At 38.3% G+C, this 21,970-nt stretch overlaps 1 protein-coding gene across 6 annotated transcripts in view; it reads right to left on the bottom strand.

Annotated features, from left to right (window-relative positions):
• Positions 1-19,515, bottom strand: part of LOC124605471 (cyclin-dependent kinase 11B) — a 99,318-nt gene extending 79,803 nt beyond the window's left edge. For all 6 annotated transcript variants that reach the window (XR_006978647.1, XM_047137173.1, XM_047137174.1 and 3 more), the window contains exon 1: positions 19,321-19,515. Coding sequence is in view for 5 of the 6 variants with exons in the window: in XM_047137173.1 (XP_046993129.1) it covers positions 19,321-19,442 (122 nt within the window). In the remaining variant the exon portion in view is untranslated. The remainder of the gene's footprint in view (positions 1-19,320) is intronic.
• Positions 19,516-21,970: the final 2,455 nt, after the last annotated feature.

Below are 21,970 nucleotides of genomic sequence, written 5' to 3'. Positions count from 1 at the left end.
AATTACCTAAGTGGCAAAGTGAAACAAACTGTAAATTATCGGAATTAGAACAAAAATCTTCACGAAATTTATCGACTACAGACAACTATTCCGAAGGCATGCTTAGGAATAATAAATCCTGTAGTGAAGTAAAATGTAACCGTTGTGGGACACACCCTATAAATTTTGTGACTGTTATGGAAATGAAAATGATACTTCTGTCCAAAGAGGATACTCGTCATCTTTAAAGGTTGAGACAAGCATATTCAAAAGCAGACACTTTTCCTACCTTTTTGACTGAAAAAGATGACACCCACCCAAAAATTTTCATCAACGATTTTAAGCGTATTTTTCCTCGCAGTTGGTCTGAACATGATAGACTTCAATTTATTGTGTCCAAGATCACAGGTGAAGCAGCACTGTGGGCTGCATAAACGAGTGAGAATTGTAATACATGCACGGAGTTTGAACAACTTTTCTTAGCGAAACACTGGTCGAGTAGCAAACAAGAGAGGCTACGAAAGGAGGTGTATCAACTGGAGTTATATAATAGTAAATGCGGTTCATTAAGACAGCATTTCAAGAAATACATTAATAAAACAAGGTACTCGAGTGATCCTATTTCCCATAGAGAAGTGACACATATTTTGAAAGGAAGATTACCTATTCATATACGTGAGAAACTTATAAATGTCCCTGACTATGACATGGAACAGTTCCTGTCTGTGGTCGATCCGATCAATATGGTACTAGAAGATGCCCGAGTATGGAATAGTAATCAAATGTCTACCTCACAACATAATAATAATAATAATAATAATAATAATAATAATAATAATAATAATAATAATAATAATAGTACTAACAATAACGACAACCAAGATAGAAATACTAAACCTATACTACACAAAGGAGGGCAAGCAACATCTTATGGCTATAGTAAAGGCAATAATAATAATCAATATAAATATAACACCTATTATACTAAAGAAACCTATGGGAATAATAATAATCAGGTGAATCAGATTAATACAGGAAAACCAAATCGCAAATGCAGACAGAATGATTCAAATAATCAGTAAGGTAATTCAGGCAGACGTGATATGTACTCAGAAGATAATCCTGATAGTGACTCAGAACTAAAGCTGAATTCAAATGTTAAAGCAACCTTGGCAAACATTCCAAAAAATGTAAATTGTCATAAAAAAGTTACGTTTGATTTGCCAAAGCCTAAACTTCCAGCGTTGAGAAGAGAAATTTCTGCTGTGAATAAAGCAACAAAGCCAAAATGATAAAAAACAGTTGTGGCGATGTTTGTGGAATCGTGAAACCTGGTGCAAAAATTCAGGAAGTCATAGCAAGCTGCTATCCTGAAAGAGTAAAAAACAATTATGTGATTATAATAGGTGGTTCGAACAATGTAGCCTACAATGAAGGTATTGATGTTACATGATCACTTAAGGAGAAATTAATGGTGCTTCAGCATTCTAACGTATTTATATTGTGAACATTCCAAAGAGACACGACTTAATCCCACAGTCCTGTGTAAATGAAGCAGTCTCTCAAATGAACTCTAAATAAGCAAAGACTTGTAAACAGTTTAGCAATACTTGTGTTGCAGATACGAGTAATTTTCAAAGAGAGTTGTTTACCAGACACAGCATGCACCTTAACAGGTCAGGTAAACAAACTTTAGGTACTCTTTTAAATGCGGCAATTATGAAAGAAATCAACAAAATATCTCATCACTCAGAACCTATTCCCCTTAAATGGCCCCAGCAATCCCATCAGAGTAATTTTCAAGCTCAGAATTTCTGCGAAACAGTTAACAATGAGCCTATTGTTTCTGAGACCACAAATACTTATTTAGGGAAAAGCAGCTGCTTTCAGCAAATACCAAAGCTATGACAATTTTTCACCATAATGTAGAAGGACTTATAAACAAAGTTAACGTAATTTCTGTTCTTTTAGATGACCCACAAGGGATAAAGGATGCCGATGTTTTATGCTTCAGTGAACACCACATAAGAAATGTTGAAATGTTACAGCTCAGTGGTTACTGTCTAGCAACACATTACTGTAGATCCATCATGAAGAATGGTGGAGTAGTAATTTACTTAAAAAATAACGTATCATATAGCACATTGAATTTAAAGAGTCACTGTATCGACCAAGATATTGAAATATGTGGCGTAGAAATTACTGTAAATGACCGTACAGTTATAGTGTTAGCACTATACAGAGCTCCCTCAGGGAACATAAAGGTATTCCTGAGGCAGTTAAGATTCTGTCTTATCACAAGTGTACTCAGAATACAAGGATCTAATAATTACAGGTGATTTCAATGTAGATTTCCTAAATGAAAGCAATGGTAAAGCAGATCTAGAACATCTAGTTGATTATCATTTTCCAATTAGAGTGACCGAGAACTGTCAAAAGTCTGATTGACAACACCTTTATAGATAAGTCAAGAGTCAACAATATCAGTGTATGTCCAATTCTCGGCCTTTCTGACCATGGTGGTCAATTGCTTACTCTCACCGACATCAATCTGAGCAACAGTTCTGAAAATTCTTGGAAATCTTTTAGGATAATAAATGATGAAATCCTCCAAAATTTCAACACCAGCCTGCAAGAGATATACTGTTGGCCAGTTTTCAATGAAACAGATGTGAACAAAAAGTATAATACATTTCTGAATGAATTTACGTCGCTCTCTGAAGACACATCTCCCAAAAAGATAATTAGAAATAGTCATGTAAGCACTGTCAATAAGTCATGGATCACTGCAGAAATAAAAACATCCTGCAGAAAAAAGAGGACACTATATTATTCCCTCAGAACTTGTAATGATCCACAGAAATGTCAGCATTACAAACTTTACAGTAGCATCCTAAAGAAAGTAATAAATAAGTGAAAAAATACGTGCATTAAGTCTGAAATTGATAATTCTGACAATAAAATAAAAACAATTTGGAATGTAATAAAGTGGGAAACTGGCAAAAAACGGGGAACAGGACACCCATTGAAATTCAACAAGGTACCAATATTGTAAAGAAACCTGAAATGGTTGCAGCAATCTTCAACAGGCACTTTTTGTCAGCAGCAGTGAAGACAGGCTGTAAAGGTTCTGTCGACGAGTCATTGGCTCTTCTACAGAAAGCTATCAGTAATAGACCCCCACAATTATCATTACCTCATGTTACAGTAAAAGAGATTTAAAGAATTATTACCTCATTAAAAAATAAAAGTCTGTTAGTGTGGACACTATTTCCTGTAAAATAGTGAAATAAAATATATAAGTCCAGTCTTATGCAACATATTCAATACATCTCTGCAAGAAGGAATAGCCCCACCACACACCTTGAGATTGCGAGTTTTTACCAACCTTGCAATCTGGCAGTCGAGCCAATTTTCCTACTCCCTGTGACACACAACATGCCACCATTGCGCTGCACAGTGGTCACTGTAGCGTGCGAAGAGCTTACAGGGACACAGGACTTTTGGCACATACCGGTCACCAGGTCAGGAACCCCGGGGTTGCCAAGACAGTACACAGAAAATGAATGTCGAGCCCCTGAGGGCTGTAGGGATATGGCACAGGAAATCTGTCTGTGAACTAGTTCTGGAGGATAGTGCCTGTCTGTGAAGGCCTTTGTGAGACCTTCAGCATATTGGGTGCCGGAGTTCTTATCACTGCAGATATGCCATCCCCAGGTGGCCGGACTGTATGGGAGAGATTTTTTTGGTGAGGAAGGGACAGCAGCTGTTGAAATGCACGTAGTGTTGGTGGTTAGTGGGTTTAATGTGGAGAGAGGTGTGGAGGGGCCATCAGAGAGTAGGAGGTCAACATCCAGGAATGTGACACACTGGGTTGAGGAGCACCAGGTGAAGCAGACAGAAGTGAAGATGTTGGAGGTTGTACTCCCACTGAAAAAAATGGCCCATATTAACTAACATCTCCAACCAATTGCCTAAAATCTAGCCTCCCGCATCAAAGATACCAATTACTTCCCTCACCAACTCTCCACCATACCCACCTCTTTACATCCTACATACTTACTCTTCACTGTTAATGTCTCTTCCTAACAGGCAAACAAGTCAATGATCTTGCCACTATTGGACACTACTTTTCCCAATATCCTTCAGCCTCCAAACCCACTACTTCATTCCTCTTACATCTTACTACCTTTATCTTAACTCTCAACAACTTCTTTGAAGGGAAGGTAAACAAACAAATATGTAGCACAGCCATGGACACCCGCATGGTACCATCCTATGCTAACCTGATTATGGACCATCTATAGGAGACCTTCCTAGCCCCCCAAAATGTCAAACCCCTGGTGTGGTTCAGGTTCATTGACGATATCTTCATGATCTGGACTCAGGTCCAAGACACTATCTTCATTCCTTCACAACCTCAACACCTTCTCTCCCATCTGCTTCATCTGGTCCTCCATAAGCCAGTGTGCTACCTTCATGGAGGTTGACCACCTCTTTTCTAATGGCTCCATCCACAAAGAGGCTCCATCCACACCTCTGTTAATTTTAAACCCACCAACTTTATCTACATTTTGACTGCTGCCATCCCTTCTGCACAAAAAAGTCCCTCCCATACAGCCTGTCCACCAGGAGATAGTGTATCTGCAGTGATAAGAACTTCCTATGCTGAAGGTCTCACACAGACCTTCACAGATGGGCACTATCCCACAGACCTAATCTGCAAACAAAGTTCCCGTGCCATATTCAAACAACTTCAATCCTCCCACCATCCCCAAGGAGCACCTCCTTTGTTACCCAGTACCACCCCGGACTTCAGGGCTTTGATTCTCTATGATTGATATCCTATCCAAGATTCTTCCCACCCCTCCTTTAGCGGTGTTCCATCACCCGCCCATCCTCCACATCCTATTTCATCCATTTGTGACAGGATCTGCCTGTGGACGATCCAGGTGCAAGACATGTCCATTCCACCCATCCAGCACCATTCCAGACCTGTCACAGGCACAGGCTCATCCCACCCCATCAGACACTTGGCCACCTGTGAATCAGTCATGTCATATACCAGCTCTTCTGAAATTTGAACACAACTTTTTATATTGGCATGATTATCAGCCAGTTGTCTACCAGGATGAATGGATGCTGCCAAACTGCCAAGAGCAAAGCAGACCAGGGACACAACATGCAGCTGTACATTACATGCTTGATTTCAATGACTGCTTCGCAACACGGGCCACCTAGATCCTCCTGTCCCCCACTAACTTCTCAAAACTGCAGAGATGGAAGTAATCCCTTTTAACACATTCTCAGCTCCCAAATCCATTGCAGCCTCAACTTAAGGTAACCTACTTTCCCCACACCCTCAACTCAACAGTTTCTGCCCCCTCTGTCTTATCACCTCCTCCAATTCACATCCCCCGACCCTCACAGTGCTCCGATCTCTGCCAACGCCTCTCTCTGCTGCTCTTCTTTTTCACTCACCATTCTTCCCCCTTCCCCCCCACCCCCACCCCAACAGCTACCCAATATCAGGCCAGGCAACCCTGTCTGTCCAGCATATAATCCATGCACACTACATCAGGCAGCACTGACCCCTCTACCCCCCTGGCTGCAGTATCCAGAAGAGTGGTCACGTAGAGAGGTGTGCTTGCTTGTGTTTATTTTTTCTTTTCTTTTCTGAAGAAGGCTTTGGCCAAAAGCTAAGTGTGTAACAGTCTTCTAATTGTCCCTGTCTGCAACTCAATGTGTCATCTTTATGGCGAGTGCCATCCTTTTTCAATATTGTTGACTGGATACATGAGCTAGCCTACAGTGAACAAATGCAAACCAAAGCCTCAGCTTTGTACCTGAGCAATACTGAACTGATTTTCATTTGCAAGTTCTAAATTTAATCAGCCTGAGCTTCCAAGAAAGAAGATTTTCTTTGACTTTGAAAGTTGCTGGAATAAGAGAAAATCAGCAGTTTATTCCAACTGGCTGGAAAATAATTCAAGTGACAAGGTTGTCAAGGAGCTTCTTATCATTTGTTGGCCTTGAGTACAGTGCATTGCTTCCCTCTTTCAGTGAGAATCTTTGCACTTTTCAGCAGACTACACACAGCTGGGGCCCAAGTGTGTGCGTTTGTGCAGTGTGCTTAGGTTATGCAGTGAAGCGATGTAAGTGCAATGATGTCTGTCGACTCTAAACGAAGCACGCTTAAATTTATGGGTGATTACAGACAAACAAAAGTCTTGTGGAATGGCACTTGTAAAGATTATTTGAATAAAAACTTGAGCTGTGATGCCCTGACTGTCAAGAATTAGATAAAAGGTTTCCCATCATACTGCTGTAAACAATCAAGACTGTACGTTTCAAAGTAAGAAAATACAGAAGAATAAGCCACAAATTTATGAAAACTGTATATCCACTTTTAATCCTTAATGATTAAAATTGTGTAAACAACTTTTTTCATAAAATAAAATGCAAATAACACATTGAAACTTAATTAACCTTTTCATAATGACTAAGAACCTCCCTTAAGTATTTCTCAGTGTCAGGAAAAAATTTACAAAAATGCTCGTTTCGAAATGTGTTTACTAGCTATCAAAATGTTATTGCCAGCCTTATTGCTACAGTTTCCCAAGCGGAAAATTTATAATCTTGCTATGACCTCCTGAAATTCGCAAATAAAATATCGTCGTCAATTTGTATTTCTTCCCCTACATCTGTTATTAGATACTTCTTTATCTATAGCCGCTTTGGTGTTTTCTTTTTCTGTGTCTTTTCATTAGAGAGCTTTTCAGCACAAGCTCCCAAGCAAAGATGGGGATTCCCAGCAGACCAGTTGCGCAATGAGGCAATGTGTGGGCACACACACACACACACACACACACACACACACACACACACAGTGGCTAATAGCAGACCCTTCTGTGAAAAAACATTCACAGAAATCTGATATTGTGTAGAGAAAAAGATGCTATTTTAAATGGTGATTGGTGAAAGTATGTACCAAGCATCCCTTCTGATATAAAAGGGTTCAAAATTCACATTCATTGGCAGAAAATTTGTTTCCAGGCAAACTCATCCCTGTCTATCTAAAAACTATGAACCTAAAAATGAAAAACCAGGATTAACACTAGTTTCCCAAAGTGAAATTCCCTGATTTCCATACAAGTTTTAGCATTTTTCCTTGACAAATTTTGAGATCTCAAGATTAACTCGTAAGTTGACAATCTATCTTTGTACTTACAGTACAACAAACAATAGCGTGGAGGAGGAAATATCTAAAAATACCTTGCAAGTAGATAACATTTCCTGATGGGAACAAAAATCTGATGTACTAACATCAACATCTTCATCTTCAGTAATGAACCGTTTTTAAATGGAGAGAGCAAACCAAATGGTGTATGTGTTTCATTAAGACCACTGATGTTACTTTATTTCAATAAAATTTGATGACAAAAATATGCATTTCCTTGGAGTCGCCAGACGGATTTAAGATAGCTTCACTGATTTCAGAAATAACCTCAGAAAAGAGTAGGCCTGTTGAAAGAAGTGTATAAGGTGGGGAAGAATTGTGTAAACCAAAACTGTAAGTGACCGTCAATAAAATGTGGTTCAACTATGTTCATTATTGTCACTTATTATCCACTATGTTATATCTACTATTTTACAGGTATTGGGTGATTTTTCTTTTAAGAAATATATGAGTACATGGCATACAAACCGCCAGTGAATGACACAATTCTCTTCTTCTTATCATCCATACTTTCTAACATTGAAACTCCTTTTGAAGTGTCAAAATGTACTAGAACAAATAAAATGTCTTTAAAACGCCACACTGTACAATGGCTTGTGGTGAGACAGTTGCAATTACTGAGATCCATTGCCCATGGTCTCTGGCCCACTGAGGAGCATAGTAGTCCTGGGTCCATGGATAAACCATGAAAATCTGCTGCATTATGCCACACACAAACAGAACCACCTTGCAGGAAGGCGAGACTAGATCCAAAGAGCAGGGCCTGCACATTAGTGGGTACTGAAAGGCTTCAGATTGGCAGGCTCGATCCATTTCAGATTCCTGCAGAAACGGCCTGCGGTTTTGGCCTTCTTGGAAATCCACTCATGTGACCAGCTATTCACGAGCCACACACAGCATGTTGATGAAATATGCCCACGGTGATCACTTCATGCAACAGATAACTTGCATGAACACTCTGAGAATCAAAACTAATGAGGATAGGTAGCAGCTCACTGTATAGATGATCACTGAGTCACAGACAGGCATGTAGAAGAGACAATCACACTCTCACAACTAAATTTTCAGCCATAGCTTTTGTCAGAAAAAGAGAGCGCACACACATTCATACAATCACTCAGACACAACTCACGCACACATGAATGCCATCTCTGGCTGCTGCATCTACAGTCTCTGAGAATCAGATCCAAACAAACCACTCCTCATGCCTCCCTGCCTCTCATCTGAGCTGCTAGGCAAGCGGAAATAAGTTGTGGCAGCACCGAGTGGTAGGAAGGGGAGAAGCAGTAGGAATGGGGGAGTACGGAAGTGACACACGTATTTAGCTGCACCCAGCCGGTGACGATACGTGACACCTCAGTAACAAACCCTTTCATCTACTGAGACAAAAATGAGATTTTTCTATTTTTTTTTTTTTTTTTCAGATTTCCCTGGTGTGTTTGAAATTCCCTGATATTCTCTGATTTCCAGAACCTGTGGTAACCCTGAAAACTTATAGTCTTTATAAAAAGCTACCAGACAATAAGTTCACAACAGGAGAGACTTCTAAACCATCTACATACTGCGATCGCTACTCCAACTCGGAAGAAATTTAGTTGCAGTAAAATTAACTGGCAGCTCTGAGTGCCACTTGGAGCAAAAGTAATGGGACAAATGACGTGACAGGATGTGCAAAATGAAAACTTTGCACCTTCCTGGTGACATTTTGTAGCTTTACCACAATTATTCACTGAATTATAGCACTTCAAAAATGACTAAAATATTTTGAAATGTTGCCGCACCATTTGAGTATCCTTTACTTAAGAGGCCCCTACTCTCAAATTTAAATTTTGGGAGCTGGAAATTTGTGGTCATTTAGCAAATGTGCATTTAGTACTGACCAAGTTTGTTGAAGAATATAAATGCTATTAAATCCAATGTAGCAGCAGTTGTACTAATGCTAATTACAGCATCCACGAAAACTTATTACCTTAATCTCTCAGTCATCTCACTACAAGTTTTCAGAAGCGTAATGTGGAGAGGGGGGAGGGGGGGGGGGGGGGGGGTGGAGGACACACATCTGCAATAGCAGTTCATACTGGATGCAGTGAAGTTAAGATCAATATTTTGGGCTTTACTCACAAATGACACAATGGTGCCTTTTTTGACTTGCTTAAAATGAATGGAAGCCACAACAAAACAAGAATTAGGGCATTAGGGAAATCTCCAGTTCCAACCATCTGCTCTGACCTGTGACGTCATCAATATGGCAGAAACACCTAGGTCCAGTGTATACAAAATGGTGACAATGTCGTCACTATATTCACATGCTAACAAATGTGAACAAAAATAAAAACAGAAGAATGTCTCACTCCACCAAGAAAATAACACTAGTGGAAAAACCATGTGACGAACTAAATATATAACAATACAACACACTGCATCAACCTAAAACAAACATTACAAAATAAAAAATTCTCAACTTTCAATATAACGCTACAGCCACAAAACCAAAACCAAAACTTCACTCTATCTATATAGCTCAAACGAAGACCTAGAAAAAAAAAATCAATGCACACAACTCCAAAAAGTGGAAACAGATATTTCCCTTGACCTGTATAGCTCAAACGCAGCTCTCAATACAGACTTTAAAAATAAAAAATAATAATAATAAAAAAAACCTTCACACACCTACATCACTCACAAAACCCCAAAAACTAAAAAACCCAAAAACCGCCATGTTCACTACGCCAATTAAAACACAACCAAAATACCATAGATATAAAACAGACAAAACATCACAATAACTACAGAATAAAACCAAAACAAAATTTACTTACCAACAAAAGTCTCTGACAAAATTACCTAGGTTCCACCCCCCCCCCCCCCCACGCACACATAAAAGAACATGACACAAGACACCAAACCAATAACGACTAACAGAAATGTCAAACACATAAACAAAAGAGAAAAAACCTCTGAAAACAAAGCAAACATTCAAAATCCATGTTACAGAGTAAAATAAGCCCACATTGCCAGTGTAATAACCAAGACTCAAATGAACCGAATACCACACTTCAAATCCAACACATCAAAATCCACCATCGCAGGGTGCTATCTAATACAACAACACATCTACAAATACGAGTCAACTCAAAAACACTGCGCGATAGTGATGTCACACATCATAACACCATTACGTCATGGGTCAAAGTAGATGAGTGGAATCTGACACTTCCAATGATCCAGGAGTAGTAGGGTACGAAACAACAACAGCCTACATCAGAAAGAGAAATCACACCACTCCAATGGAAAAAACTTGAAATTGGGTCCGTTCATGAAGGAACAATTATTTAAAATAATAAGTAAGTAAATGAACATGGATATGGCAGAACAGAGGTATGAAAATAACCTATGAAGACTGCACTGATACTAAAATTATGTTTTGGTGTGAATTACAGTATAAACAAAGTTTGAACAGTCTTACAGTGCTTGAAAGGAAACAGTAATCACAATGGTATGGGTTCTTGCTAGAATAATTATACTGAAGAGGAAGACTACATGTAGTTCACAGCCGCAAAATTATGGTCACTATGGACAGAACACTAGCTCAGTTAGACACAGTTGGATGAGTGTGTCATAAATGAGCAAGTCCTGTAATCACTTGAAGTGACATCAAGAACCTTAAACTCAATGACCAGCCAAAGATCAGCTTTGCTTCTGCTGAGAGGGAATCCAGTAATGTAACAACTGTGACAACTCAACTAGTTAACAGCAGTTGAAACAATTCCAATATAGGTGGTGTGTACTCAGAGAGAAACATAATTCGACGAATACAAGGACTGAAGTATTCCTTCCAAAGACTGTGAATAATCAAGCCTAATTTTTATTTCATATCAAGGAACTTTGTAGTGTAGCAGACTTGCAATTTAGTTAAAGTAAGGTAACAGTTCTTTTTGCAATCTATATCAAATGTGCTACACTTAAAATAAAGGCATGCTGGGATAAGTATTATAAGCCAAAAGTATTATGATTTTAAAGTAAAGGGCTAATTATCAGATCTGTGGTAATTGCATTTCTAATAGTAAAAGTATACCATTCTCAACAATATTATAAGAAGGAAAGTTGCTATTCACCATACAGCGGAGATGCTGAGTCGCAGATAGGTGAGTAGCAACTTTCCTTCTCATAATATTGTTACATTCCATGCTGCTGTTTCCACTGTTTCAGTGTACCATTATCAGTAACATATTTTTTGCACAAAGTTACTATCTGATAGTAGCTATGAAAAAATTTCAAAAAATATCTGAGAGTAGTTATTGGTAACATTTACACTATTCGCAGTTTTCAAGCTAAAAGCTCACTCATGACAAATAATGGCAGTACATGGTGCGACATCCATTTTTTGCTGACAGCAATCAGAGAGGTGGCAAATTTCTCTCCATGAATAGGGTGTTTCCTTACTGCAAAAGGCTCTGCTCACAATTATCAGAGAGCAGATATCAGTTGTAAAATATTGCTGGAGAGCTAACATTTGGTGCTGCTAACAGTGATTAACACACAAAAATTCTCACATATATTCAGCCCTAACAGGACACATTTTCAAGTCAACGGGGAAATAATCTGTTCTACTCATTGCCTGCATGCAACATTCAAAAAAAAAAAAAAAAAAAAAGGCTCTGAGCACTATGGGACTTAACATCTATGGTCATCAGTCACCTAGAACTTAGAACTACTTAAACCTAACTAACCTAAGGACATCACACAACACCCAGTCATCACGAGGCAGAGAAAATCCCTGACCCCGCCGGGAATCGAACCCGGGCGTGGGAAGCGAGAACACTACCGCACGACCACGAGCTGCGGACATGCAACATTATACTTTGAGAAATGTATTAATTATGTTCCACCGTTCTTATTGTAAAACAACACAGAAGTTCGAAATTTATAAACAGAGAGAACAAACATAAAAAAAGAAAAAAAATTATACCCTATTTACATCAGGGTCATTCCATGTCAAGAGGACCGGGGGTCCCCGCTGGAACATCTCCAAAATCTAATGAAATCTGGTGTGAAGGTTCTGTATGGTCAGTTCAGCACCTTCAGTGGTTGAATTTTTAGAGGCTTTTAAAGAGAGGCTACTCATATTCGCATCACAAATGAGACTGACAATGTGCCAAGTTTGCTAGGCTTTCTTAAAAGTTCTTGCAAATGTTTCATTTGCTTTAATATATGTAGACAACTTTTTATGCTGAATCACACCATGGCAAAAATTAGGGATTTAGCCACACCTAAATGTAGATACATGGCTCTAAAATGGCTAAAAAATTCGCCACGTTATTCGAGAGCCAAGGTTTGACTGACCACGGCTACTTTTCGTATGCACTAACCACACATCAGAGGGTTATTCCTATTTATGATCCCTATATATGGATCAAGTTTAATTAAACTGGATGCCTAGATGAAAGTTATGCATCTGCAAAGTTGGCCAAAATTTTCTATGTGCAAATTTTAAAGTATTTTTGGGGGGCAATATCTCAACTGTGTCTTGTTCAATCCTTTTTTTCTTGCCACAGCTGGAAAGAGCATGCTTTAAACTTTCAAAGCTAAATTATTTAATTTCTGGATCTTGCCTACTGATAACCAAGAATATCTATCAAAAGTACGGAAAAATGGATTATCAATAAATACAAACAATTAATACAATTTGAAGTTGTAAATCAAAAAATGTGTAATTGTGGTGTCTTGTAATACAATAAGTTTAGGGAATGTAACTATACTAGTAACACTTGTTTTTACATTATTGTATGGTACAGAATACACATATAATAAAACCTCAGGAAATGTTCCCAAGACTATAAAATCAAGATGATAATGGAATGTTATGTTGCTTTAGAATGTTTTAACCCTACAATGCATGATGGTGCACACATGCATTGTCACTCAGTTTCCATCGGCATTATAAAGCGGCAACAGTTTTTTAACACACTACCCTCACAGTGGTGACAGATTGCTGAATCACCATTTTCAATTGCTGCTTTCATTATTGGCAATTTTCGCAGTGTCAGTCTTCTGTGCTGTGTAATCTTTGGTGTTGACATTGTACAATCTTAATGTTAAGTATTGAGTGTTTGAATAATCAATTATCATTGTTGTAGCTGAAGGAAAGCACTGGAACAATATGTTTTGATAGCCTAATTTGTATATTTTACACATGAACAAGACTGAATCTGCTATGCTTCAAAGTAGGATATTCATGAGCTTTCAAAACTGCTTGTTATAGGCTAATAAACTATTGTATAAAACGAACCAAGAGCCCCTTACATCCTCCTACTTTGGTGTATCAGATGGAGCTGATTGTCATAAATCACTACCATTCTATTACGGCAAATTCAACAACAATCAGTTAAGAAAATGTCATCAATAGACAAGGAGCTTCTATGACCAAGATCTGGGCTTGATTTTACTGAAGATGCCCAAACTTGTTCATATCATAATGCCTTGTTGATCATAAAATTTCAATCCCTGCAGAAGACTAACAAGGCTTTAACACCAGTGACCACTGCAATGTCCGATAGATCAAAGGTACTGACTAATGAAGTTTTTAAACCTGGTCAGGAAATTTGTACCAAATGTACACACAAAATAGCCCATAAAGAATCATCCCACCAGAATAAGCAAGAATCACCATCCACTGAAGACATGGATGTTGCTGATGCTTGTTTTACTGTTAATACTTCATTACATAACTTGAAGAGTCACCATTAAATCTTCACCGGATCAGAAAAAGGGATTCAATGGGATACATAAAGTGCTAAGTTCTGAAAGCCCATGGCAGCAATACTAAGGTAATTGCCACATCTGCTGGTGTGAGCCAAGTAGATTTTGCTCAGATATAAACGGACTAGTGCCAAAAATGAAAAGATATGGACTTCTTAAGTGAAGAACTTAATGTTAAGCTTCAGACTTCAAGTAATTGCAGTAAAGTTCAAAATTGACGTATCCAAATAGCTGGACTATTTGGGAAAAAAAGGGCTAAAGAATTTGCTGTATCAAAAAACGGTGAAGCTAAATATGGAAGATGGGATTTTGGCAACACCTGCAAACTGAAACGGGAAAAATCTTAATGCTGAATTAAAACAAAATGTCCTCACTTTTTTGGAAGATAATGAGTTTTCTCGTTAATGCCCAGGCAAAAAGGATTGTATTGCAGTAAGAATAAATAGGGATAAGACTCATGAGCAGAAATGCCTGCTCCTTTGTAACCTGAAAGAAATGTTCACTGCTTATTGTAAGCAATAAGGAAATCAACTGCGCTTCTCAAAATTTTGTGAGCTCAGGCTGAAATGGTGTACTGCAATTGGTGGGGGTTGGGTTGTTTGGGGGAAGAGACCAAACTGCGAGGTCATCGGTCTCGTCGGCTCAGGGAAGGACGGGGAAGGAAGTCGGCCGTGCCCTTTCAGAGGAACCATACCGGCATTTGCCTGGAGCGATTTAGGGAAATCACGGAAAACCTAAATCAGGATGGCCGGACGCGGGATTGAACCGTCGTCCTCCCGAATGTGATGCAATTGGTGCTTCTGGATCACATTCAGTATGTGTATGTGAAATTCATCAAAATGTCAAATTAATGTTGGCATCTGCAACATCTATCCAAGATGACTACAAGGATCTAATGGAAAAAAACCATATGCAGTTTGGATCAAAAGATTATATGCTGCATTGTTGTGAGGAATATCCAAGGAAAATGCAACTAGTGGCTTTTCTTGAAGATGCTTTCAAAAACTGCGACCCCGAAGAAACTATGGAATACAAGCAATGGGTCCATAGGGACAGACACACATTGGAGACATGTCAGAGAACTGTTGAAGATTTCATGGAAGCACTGATTTTTGAAAATTACTAGTTTAAGGAAAACACCAAACTTTATACCTTAAGCAGCTAAAACGAAATCTTGCAGGAAACAAATTATATTGAATTTTGCTGAGAATTATTAATTTGTTGTTCAATATGCTGTGCAAGGATTTCATTGGGATAATAGTCAGGCCATATTAAGTGCATTTCTGGCCTATTTTGGTGGCATAGAGTATCAGAGTATTAGCATTTAAAATACCAGCGACCGTCTCCGCCATGATGCCATTGCTGTCCATGCATTTCAGATAAAGTTAATAGCATATTTAAAGACACATACTGAAAACATAAAGAACATTTATTATTTTATTAATATATTCAGCTACCCAATACAAGACTTTCGAAAATTTCATCAATATATCTCTGGACAAAAAGCACTGCCAAATGGAATTTTTTTGGAACAAGCCACTTGACTTGTGATGCCATTTGGGGAATAGAAAAACGACTAGCAGCTCATGCTAATCCGCAGAGGCCCTCAGATAACCAAATATTGATTCCATACGATTTGTTCAAATTCTGTCATGATAGTATTCCAGGCATAAAGTTTTAGGATCAATGGAAGTGTCCGATTCCATGCATCTGCTTTGAGCTGTGGCATAATAGTTTTATGGTGTGTGATGTCACTACAGAACAGAGTTTTTGAGTTGTTGTGTTTGCAGATGTTGTGTTGTCATATGATGCCCTCTGCTGGTGGATGTGGAAATGCTGAGATTAACATGTAGTATTGGATTCATTTGAGTTTTCGTTGTCATCGTGCTAATGTTGTTTGTGCAATAACATGGGTTGTGGAAGTGTTTTCAGTGAGTTATTAAGGTCTTTTTTTGTTTGTTTACATGTTTGGCATTTTTTTTAGGTCTGATTAGTAGGGTGTTTGTTGTGCAGAAAGAAGTCTTAATTTATTTCTCTTTTTGTTACGTATGGATATGACAGTGAGGTTTATGAGTGTATCACTACATTTTGAGATGGATGATGATACAATGTCTGCATTACAGTTTCTGCATATTTTCAGTCTTACTGCAGAATATATTAGGTGTCACGTTTGTGGCAACAACAAGAGATTGATGAGAGTTCTGGCGTCTCAGACCATGGACATGTGTATGTGGCATTGTCGATGCGTATGTGTTCAGGTGTGCACGCAAGCGTTCGTGTGGTAGCCAACCTATGTGGTACTGCCGGAGGCTTTTGTTGGTTTTGATTTTGTTCTATAGTAATTATGATTTTTGTGTGTTGTAGATTTATGGTAGGTTGGTTGTGTTTTAATTGATGTAGTGATTATGGGGTACTTGGGTTGTTGGTTTTGGATTCACTTTTTCAAGTTGTGGCTGTTGGTTTTTTAGATACTGATAGCTGAGTTGTATGTGTCGAGGGAAATGTCCGATCCCCTTTTTTGAGGTTGTAAGTGTTGCCTTTTTGATATCGGTATCTGTGGTTGAGCTGTGTAGGTTAGGGGAATGGTCCATCTCCTGTAGTTTTGTTGGTGTAGATGATTTCTGTAATTTAAATTATTTTGGGTACCATTTATTTTGGAAAGACCTGGTGATTTTATATTTTGTATAGTTAGCTTGTCCCCACCCTGAACACACCCTCCCTCCTCCCCCCCATTTTCCACGTTTGTCCAATTACTTTCATTTTATTTTTGGAGCCAGACATTATTGTGTCATTTTTATTTTTGTTCGCATTTGTTGGCGTGTGTACGTAGTGACGTCATTTTGTATATGCTGTGAGTTGTCATTTCTGCCATTCTGGTGATGTCATGGGTCAAAGCAGATGAGAGGACTTGGATGCTTCTGTAATGCCAAGGTTTTTTATACAACAAAAGAAGAAATTCAAAAAATTAAGCTTGGTCAAGAAAGAAGGTTTGCCGTGGGCCATACAATATCAAGAACAAGAGAAAATGATGAATTTAAGCCAATTAACTGTAATCAGCTCGTAGTAAGCAGAGTTTCCAATGACGCTACAGCATTCACAGTTAATGACCTTGAAGCAGATGAAGAAATTCCAGCAGTTTCAACTGCATGTTTACAACCAGGGACATATGTTGCAGGTATGTATGACAGTTCTTGGTGGGTTGGAAGCATGTGTGAAGTTTCACATGAACAACACGATGTCCTCATCAGCTTTAAGCACCCACATGGTTCTGCTTGTTCCTTCCATTGGCCAACTGCTAATGCTGAAGTTCTGAGCAACATATTTTCATGACTTTGGAAGGAAGACAATGACTTTAGAAGGAAGACAATACAGGTATCCACAATCTGTCCTTGACAAAATTGTAGAACTGTTTAGCCAAAAAATGGATCTGACCCTTTAGTATTTTAGTTTTGCAGATTTGCTGTGTTGTGTATTACACTTGTTTTTATTGCATATGTTAAATTAATGTCTGAAACTGATGTAAATACTCGAATAAGAAATGATTAATTATGGGACTTAATCAGCAAAGTATTTCAATTTTCAATCTTCTCGAAGTGCTAAAATAATAACTTTTGAAATGTATTCTTACTCAACAAATTGCAAGATCCAGGAATTAAACAATATAGCTTTGAAAGTTTAAAGCATGCCCTTTTCAGCTGTGGCAAGAAAAAAGGGATTGAACAAGATTCGGTTGAGATATTGCCCGCCAAAAATACCCTAAAATTTACACACAGAAAATTTGGCCAACTTTACAGATGCGTATCTTTTCACCTAGGCATCCAATTTTAATTAAATTTGATTCATATATAGGGATCATAGGTAGGAATAACCCTCTGAAGTTTCGGTGTGATTGGTTCGTATGAAACGTAGCAGTGGTCGGTCAAATCTTGGCTCCTGGAATAGTGGGAAGAACTTTTTAGCCACTTTGAGCCTTGCATCTACATTTAGGTGTGGCTAAATCTCTAATTTTTGTCATAGTGTGACTCGGCATAAAAAGTTGTCTATGTTTATAAAATTAAATGACCAAATGTTTGATAGAACTTCTGAAAAAGCCTAGCTAACTTGGCAAATTGTCATCCTTGTATGTGACGTGAAGATGAGTAGCCTCCCTTTAAAAGCCCCTAAAAAGTCAACCACTGAAGATACTGGACTGAAATTTGTGACATAGCATTCAAAGACCATATAGAACCTTCATACCAAATTTTATTGAATTTGGAGACGGTCGAGCGGAAACACTTTTTAATACTGATCCCATTGACGTGGAAGGGCGCATCACACATTTCATTTGTTACTGTCATTTTGAATATTGAACTAACAAACATAAATGTAACAAAGGGGGCATTAAAAAGAATTTGTTCTCGTATCTTAAGAAAAGCATGTAGTATTAGTAATTTATTCGTCCCAGGATAGTTTCGCAATAATATAGGATTAGAATGAGATTTTTCACTCTGCAGCGGAGTGTGTGCTGATATGAAACTTCCTGGCAGATTAAAACTGTGTGCCCGACCGAGACTCGAACTCAGGACCTTTGCCTTTCGCGGGCAAGTGCTCTACTTGCCTGCGAAAAGCAAAGGTCCCGAGTTCGAGTCTTGGTCGGGCACACAGTTTTAATCTGCCAGGAAGTTTAATATAGGATTAGTCAACTTAATACAAGGATAGCCTTATGATTAAAAATAAAGTGTTACAAACTGGGAAGAACAATATTCTTTGTTTATATAAATACCAGATGCCCATTTGAATTCAAGAGCGTTAATATCGACTGAGTTCGTCTTTTAAAGATACTAAAGATAGCCGTCTCTTACAATTAGTTCTTATTATCTGTCGTTCATGTTTGACACAAAACCTATAATCGTGTTTCGCATCTTTTCATTATAAAGCTACAACACAACTAAAAAAACTTATGGAAGGCTGCGTATAAAATTTCCTAAGCTTCTCGTTTCACTGCTACACCACGACCAATTCATGACAGTTACAAAAATCTACAAGCCACTTGAAATATTCCTAACATTGATGGGCAAAGACGTGGTACAACTGTGGCAAAGAATGAACCTGGAACCGGAATCATTTTGAATACACTATCTGCAATAGATTGTACCTTAAATTGCACAACTGAAATAACGTTTAGAACAGATACTGCTTTCAACATGAGTCAGAGCGGGTATCTAGTTCAGAAGACAATATCATTTATTAAAAAAAAAATACCTTTTTATTTGCGCATAATGATATAGCCCCGCGCTTGTAATGTTTCTAATGCGAAACCTCTAACATCGATACCTTCTCCTAACGAAGAAAACAAAACTTACGTGAAAACCGTGTCATCCATTTCCTTCGACAACTGTATTGGAGACTGTTTCAGTGGACTTCTCAGTAACTCCCCATCCTCTATCTGATCCTCAGATTCCATATCCAATGCATTGTCAGACATCTGTTGATGTCAACCAACTTTGTATAAAACTTTTTGCCTTCGTATGTACACAATCAACTCTATGCTCCACAGTCCACAATACACAAGTCAAAGATCATCAATGAAAGGTAGCAACTAGCAACGATTGTCGCCCAACAAAGAAACACCAGTATGTTTCATGCGAGGTTTCATGTGTGCCATGGTGCCTTTCGGACAAAGACTTTCACGTGCAGTGGTTCTGAAGCCAGAAAAACATTAATTCAACAAAATATTTTCACCGAAATAAGTCAGTTACCATGAGCGTAAGTGAGCTAATACTTCAAATTTAAAATGAAGCAATGGCTTAACGTCAAAAGATTGATGTCAGTCAAGTTGCACCACGAAATAACATAACTACACTGACGATTACCTGGTAGTTCCAGGGCTTAGACACCGGAATAAAATTTTACAGTCATTTAATTTTTAGCACAAATAAAATTTACTGTAACATTGTCCTACAGCTTCTGCTAGGCGCTTACCCATACATGATGAATCTAAATTCGGGCTTCTCCATGTTGGCTAGTCGAGGCAAAAAATAGATGAATGTTTGCTATAGATCGGTGAAATATGTGACATTATCAAGCAGGCACGGCTGTATAACGTATTTCATCTGGCCAGGTTAGGGAAGTGAAGTGAGACAATCGAATATGTGGTACTACGAGTTGGTAACAAACAAACTCAGTTACAATATTGACAGTAATCTTGCAGCTTATATAGTGATGGCAGTCGTGGGCACGTCACGTGCTAACGATTTTACGATGGACAATAAATACTTTTAATTTCCTTTTCATTTCTATATCTGCACCTGTATTTATTGTTTTCCACATTTCATTACAATTGACTTCGAAGTCAATTTTCAAGCGTAAAATGAGGCAATCGATATACAGTACAACTAGATCATTAAATTTATGTAAACCTACATTCTGTACAGCGATTTCCACAGTTTGTGTCTGAAGAAAAATCGTTGTGGTTTCGAAATAAACTGCCACCAAATTTAGAAAACAGTAAATACAATTGCTGGTATAAAAAAAGGAAGAAGGAATAAAGATTTTCGATTTTCGTCTGTGAACCTGTTGATGAAATGGTAAACATTGCTGAGAAACCATATCGCTCTACTAACTCTTCATCAACCATCCATGAAATATTCTTTCGAACATGTTACTACAGAGTGTAGCATATCATGATTGCTGCTGGAATAAGAACCTGACATCACCATCACCATAAGAATCACAATTTGTAACTGTCTGTAGCAGAAAGAGAGCTGCAGTGGTTATCCTTAAAACCACAGCAAGGAAATTGAATGTAACTGCCAAATTCCTTTAGGTCCCCTACATTTACAGTACAATATCTTTTGTTAGTCTATAGTAATTGTAAAACTCGTAAAGCAAACCATTACGACATGTACTTGAATATAACAAACCCTCAGGGTATCTTTAGTTGTGGTAACTACTATAACTCTAAGATGTGCCATTAAATATAACAATCTTACTCAAAAAGGAAAAAAATTATGACATACTATTTTTCATACATGAAATAATGAAACTTCGAGTGTCATTCAATACTTAAAGAGACAAATTGGTCTGGGGAAAAAACTGTTAGTAGGGCAAGTTTGGTACTTTTATGGCTTTAATTTGGCGTCACTGAGATGAGCCCTGATCAGCTGATATATCAACATTGTTTTGTTTATAACCTAAAAATACATTTCAAGATGGCGAGTCAGCTTGAAACGTCCACATTAGTTGAACTAAGTTCTGTTATTCGTTTTCTACTTGCTGAAGGCGAGAAACTAGTGAATATCAGAATGTCTAATGTTATTGCATGAATCGTGCAAATGTTTACAACTGGATAAAGCAGTTCAAAAATTGTCGCAACTCAGTGACTGATGCATACCTTGCTGGCCGACCAGTTGCAGTGTAAACTCCCTCACTTGGAAGTCGAATTGATGACAGTATTCGTGCCGACCGCCGCATGACTGTGGAAATGATAGTTGATAAGGTTCAAGTTAGTACTGGTACAGTTCATAACATTATCTGAAACAAGCTGAACTACCGCAAAACATGTGCTAGATGGGTCCCAAAGGAGTTGATGTAGCTACACAAGGAAACAAGGTTGAGAGTGTGCACAGAGCTAAAGGAACATTATGAAAGAGAAAGTGAGTGCTTCTTCAATAAAATGTTAACTTGTGATGAAACTTGGGTTCAATGTTATGAGCCAGAATCAAAAAGACAAAACATGGAGTGGAGGTGCACCAACACTCTTGTCAAGAAAAAATTCAAAACCCAAGCATCAGCAGGAAACGTCCTGTTGACAGTGTTTTGGGGTGCTGAAGGTCCAGTTTTTTTGTGATTATCTCGAAGAGCAGCATACTATGAACAGCCAATGCTACTTGGATTTGCTTTTAAACAAGGTGAAGCCAGCCATGAGAGAGAGAGAGACGTCATGGATCTTAGAGGAGAGATGTGATTTTTCAGGAAGACAACACACGTCCTCATATTGCTCAACTAGCCCAA

Source organism: Schistocerca americana, chromosome 3 (genome assembly GCF_021461395.2).
Source record: "Schistocerca americana isolate TAMUIC-IGC-003095 chromosome 3, iqSchAmer2.1, whole genome shotgun sequence".
NCBI lineage: Eukaryota > Metazoa > Arthropoda > Insecta > Orthoptera > Acrididae > Schistocerca > Schistocerca americana.
The sequence above is the reverse complement of the archived record's forward strand: the minus strand, read 5'-3'. Positions and strand labels throughout refer to the sequence as shown.